Here is a 4,979-nt window from a genome sequence, read left to right on the forward strand (position 1 = left end):
AGGCCTATGAATATTACGGGTGTAGTCGCTGGAAACCCAAGATTCCATCACATAAAAAATGTACTTTGTTCAACTGTTTTTAACACACCTTTTAACAATCGTGCGATTGTATCGAGCCGCCATGTTTGTGTTGCATGTTGATACTTTTAAAGCTCGTACTATATTTGCATCCTGATCTCGCACGTTCAAAAAACCCTATGGAACCTTCTTAAAGCAATAGCTCTCTAAATTTGTCGCTCAAATCATAATGTTCTTGTTTTTTGGCCCAGAGTCTTATTAATGGCTAAAGAAGTGAGTCTAACTAATTAGCCCGACTTTGCAGCGAACTGCATTATCCCCAACTAAAGATTTAATTCTCAAAGGCGGGGGTTATTCCTTGAAAATAGCAGACACTGTCGAGACAAATGTAACGAGCAAACAGCATAAGTGTAAGGTTCAGAACGCAAAGGGAAGCGGTATGAAAGCAAGGTTACTTAAATTTTGAAATTTTATTGATCTTTAAGAGTTAACATAAGGAGGAAATAATCACGCACGTGAAATAAAAGATATACAGACAAATGGTCTATCGAGTTATCATTCTGGAATCTGCTAATAACAAATAAATAAAGCCACTGATCGACCATGACTTTAAGGATTTATCATAACAATAAAAGACGGCAAATGGTTGGGTGATTTATCATTCTAGAATCTGTTAAAAACAGATAGATAAAGCCACTGACGTTAATGAATTTGAAGATTTAACATCATGAAATAAAAGGCGGCAAACGGTTGGGTGATTTATCATTCTACAATCTGTTACAAACAGATAGATAAAGCCACTGATCGTCAATGACCTTGAAGATTTAACAGCATGAAATAAAAAGGCGGCAGAAGCTTTGATCTAATGTTTTTGATTTGTATCGAACTATCAAAACGAAACATTGCATAGAAATTAAAGCTTTAAAATAATTCCTACCAATCGTTCTCAGATTGAAACATGTTTCTGATTGCATTTGAAATTTAAGGCGATTATTTACTATATAGTTCCTGACAAAATTTTGTGTCACAAAGAGCTTCATTGCAAAACGAGTCTGTTCAAAGCTGTTTCCAGTCATTAGCATGCACTGACTTAGCGGCATATTGAGTTACTCGCGCTCGTAATCACCAGTTTCTCGTTTCATTGAGAGGAAAAAAAGGTGAGGTGAATGCGGAAAACTTTCAGGTTTTTTTTTTTTCCAGGAGGAGAGAATGAAATATGTTTTGTGGGTGAATGGATGGTTTCGTGCTAGTTGTATTTTGACTTAGAGCAAAAGCTCTCCATATTTAGCGCTACAACAATGTTCTTTTTTGCCTGGGGCTTAATTCTATTCACGTTTGAGTCGTTCCTACGCACTAAGACACAACTGGCAATGGCTATCGAGAGATTCTGACAACTTATGTAACTGCGTAGTAGGGGGCACTATTTAAAAATTATTAGTCAAAAAGTATACGCACATTGTTCTCCTTCGCTTTGGTCGACTCGCCAGCTAATTCAGATATAATATTTCACACTAGGCTGAGTTTCTAAGCTTTTGCGTCAACTGATGCCTTGGTGTGTGAAAAGAGATGCTTCCAAGTTTGGAAAGGGCGTTTTGTATAACTGGGAGCTTATCGAGCAAATATAATCATTACTTGGCCGAGTTCATACAGTTTGTGTCTAAGCCTTTCCAAAGGTGAGTTCAGTTAAAAAATTCCAATTTGTTTATGGTTTTAATATGGGAGTGTCCCTTAGCCCCTCGTAAGTCGTCTGTGCGAGGAATATTTCCCAATACATATGCAAAATACTATTCCAGTACATACAGTCGCAAAATGGGAAAGCGTACTCCGACATCCGTCAGAAGGTCATCTCGGGTAGATTTCCGATTACGAAATCCGAGCTCGCCCGATGTTGTCTTCGTGATGAAGGCCCTATTAAGCATATTAGACCCGCAAAACAGAGTAGAAACGAACACGTGCTTCGTTTTCGCTCATGACTTCGTATTAGCGTCAAGATATTTGCATTTTTTTCCGTTGCTTACCTATATTACAGACTCTAAAAAATTGTTGCGATGCCTCCTTTTCACGGATGGCCGATTACAACTACAACATAGTGACACCTCCACGAAATCTGTCGAAAGGAGGATGTTAAAACACCAGAGGTCATCTCGGTTAGATTTATAATGACGAAATCCGAGCTCGCCCGATGTTGTCATGAAGGCCCTTTTTCGCATTTTAGAGCCGCAAAATAGAGTAGAAGGGAACACTTACTTTGTTTTCGCTCATGACTTTGTATTAGCGTTAAGATATTTGCATTTTTTTTCCGTTGCTAACCTATATGACAGATTCAACAAAATACATTTGACGCTTCCTTTTCACGGATGGCCGATCACAACTACAACGTAATGACATCTTCACGAAATCTGTCAAAAGTAGGATTTTAAAACACCGGAAACCTCTGGATTTCTGCTGAAATAAATTTAACGCAGTTACGTTCAGAGTTTAAGCGATATATTGTTATTTCTAACATGGTAATTGATTAAAAAATTGTACATTACCTCGATTGGACGGAGATTAAGTTTGAATATAATGTAGCAGGCGATATTACTTTTGTCGACAAGGATAATCCGTGACTTGTCTCACCTATTACATTTTCTCTATCTGCGTTGTGCCATGATCATTATTGAAAATATTCTACGATAATATTTTTTACAATATTTAGATGAGGATTTTCAATTCTAAACGCAAGAGCGTACTTAGGGAAAGATCTACAAGAAACAGTTTCTCGTGAATAAAAAAATTCTTTTAGCTGACTTCTACATAGATAAAAATTACTACATAGATATATTTCACTTCGACAATTATCTTGATAATAAACAATTAACGGGAAGTTCTGAGAATAAGTTTTTTTTCAGTTTTGACAGATTTCGTGTAGGTGTTACTATGTTGTAGTTGTATTCGGCCATCCGTGAAAAGGAGGCATCGCAGAAATTTTGTGGAGTCTGTAATAAAGGTAAGCAACGAAAAAAAGAAGCAAATATCTTACGGCTATTACGAAGTCATGAGCGAAAACGAAGCGCGTGTTCGTTTCTACTCTGTTTTGCGGGTCTAATATGCTAAATAGGGCCTTCATCACGAAGACAACATCGGGCGAGCTCGGATTTCGTAATCGGAAATCTACCCGAGATGACCTCCTTCTGACGGATGTCGGAGTACGCTTTCCCGCAAAATGGATGTTAATATCGCAATTCGAGAGTATTGTGACAATTCTCAGACGATCGTTAAGAGAGGAGATCTTATTACAGCAGACACATTGCTCTGGTCTTACATCTAAAAGAGGAAACTAGTAGCAAGTTCAGTTTCTGGTGTAAGGTTTCGTCTAGAAAGCTATTTTAATTTCGTGCAAAAATCCTTCTGAACAATCACAATTCCTTCCACAGTATCTATCAGATATTCCCAACATCATGGCTTTTCTTGAGGTGAAGATTCTTTTGTCTTGTGTTTTTCTGATATACACCAACGTGGAAGCGGGTCGATTGCGAAAGGTAAGACAAGTGCAAAAATTGTTCCTAATTTTCTGTAGCTCAATGATAAAGCGTCAGATTGCGAAAACAGAAGGTTCATGATTCGATTCCCCGTTGGAGGTTAGATTTTTTCTTTGTCCCTCAATTGTAAGAATTTAATACTCGTATAGTTTTTCATTGACGATCCAGCTTTCATTTCATCACCTTTCTTTAATAACTTATGTCCTCCATTCCCTCAGCAAGAGGACGTTCACTCTTGATTTCAGGCATTTCTATCTGTTTCCACCATTCTATCACAGACAGTTTTTGCTATCTTTCATAATCAAGTTCAACAGTCTCGCATTTGTTTCAAAAATAAATGCTTGGTCTAAATCTTTTTCAAAAGAGAATTTGAAAACGGGAGTCATAAGACGTAGGAATCCTACAGTCTTTAGAAAATTGAGATGTAGTCAAGCACCCGCAAGTGTGGGTAAGAAAGTTTCACATTCTACAGTGTAAAACTGATACTCGTTTCTTTATCTTATTGTAGGACTATTATCAGCCTCTGGCTCACATCGAAGCCACCGAGAGAAGAGTAACTCACTACGGCGTTGGGCAAGGTCGGTTGGGCAAGGTTGTTTCAATCTTTTCTTGTTGCTTCAACGGCTTTCTCAGTTTTACTAATATTCAACTCGAAAATTTCCTTACAGCGATTACAGACTGGGATGCGGGAAATGTGCACAGCCATCTCGAGGACGGCATGACGTACAGTCATGGACGTCTGATTGTGCCTCGAGATGGAGAATATTATGTCTACGCACAACTGTACTTTCGCAGCAGCGGGAGAGTGCTGATTCTCAAGAATCACCACGAAGTTATCACCATGCTTCAACATTCCCACAACGTACCAGAAGGACCCCACTATGCAGGGGGAGCGTTTTATCTAGAGGCTGGTGACACCATAGAGTTACAAACCGCGACACCTGTCACACTTTACATGGCGACTGCTCACTCTTACTTTGGAGCGTTTCTGCTTAAGTGAGCTTCACCGCAAAAGCGCGTAAAAGCCTTGAAGGAAATTGTACCACGATAATAATAGAATGATATCAAAAAGGTTATGTTGTATTGTAATCTTTAACAAAGCAACAAATCCCCAAAGAAACAGCGGTCACAATATAAACAGGAACCACTGAATTTCCGACTGAAGCCCTGATACATCAACAACATCCAGCGGTACTGCTACTGCTTATCGCCCATGTGAAAAAGCACGAGTTCCCTGCATGATACAACACAGCTTTTTGATCGCGTAACCTATTCAAATTTTTCCTTCAAAAAAGTGCCATTGTTTCGTGGTAGAATCCTAGTCACCGGTAAACAGTCTCTCTTTGAAGAAAATCTCTTGTCTTCCTGTTTGTTTTTTTCTTGAATCATTTTGTCTATTAATTCTGTTGGAACAAAAACATCGCATAAGAGAAAGAGAAA

At 38.5% G+C, this 4,979-nt stretch overlaps 1 protein-coding gene across 1 annotated transcript; it reads left to right on the plus strand.

The window, feature by feature from the left end:
• The first annotated feature begins 1,088 nt into the window (after positions 1-1,088).
• On the plus strand, positions 1,089-4,613 carry LOC131774985 (tumor necrosis factor). The gene is made up of 5 exons (XM_059091088.2): positions 1,089-1,175; positions 1,534-1,691; positions 3,435-3,539; positions 4,048-4,117; positions 4,208-4,613. The coding sequence occupies exons 3-5, from the start codon at positions 3,459-3,461 to the stop codon at positions 4,537-4,539; spliced, it is 483 nt and encodes a 160-aa protein (XP_058947071.2). The 5' UTR covers positions 1,089-1,175; positions 1,534-1,691; positions 3,435-3,458; the 3' UTR covers positions 4,540-4,613.
• The last annotated feature ends 366 nt before the right edge of the window (positions 4,614-4,979 follow it).

Source organism: Pocillopora verrucosa, chromosome 7 (genome assembly GCF_036669915.1).
Source record: "Pocillopora verrucosa isolate sample1 chromosome 7, ASM3666991v2, whole genome shotgun sequence".
Lineage (NCBI taxonomy): Eukaryota > Metazoa > Cnidaria > Anthozoa > Scleractinia > Pocilloporidae > Pocillopora > Pocillopora verrucosa.

Coding starts and splice junctions, on each gene's coding strand:
- LOC131774985 (XM_059091088.2), top strand. CDS start 3,459: ATGGCTTTTCTTGAGGTGAAGATTCTTTTGTCTTGTGTTTTTCTGATA. Junction 3,540..4,047: donor AAGCGGGTCGATTGCGAAAG/GTAAGACAAGTG, acceptor ATCTTATTGTAG/GACTATTATCAGCCTCTGGC. Junction 4,118..4,207: donor TCACTACGGCGTTGGGCAAG/GTCGGTTGGGCA, acceptor ATTTCCTTACAG/CGATTACAGACTGGGATGCG.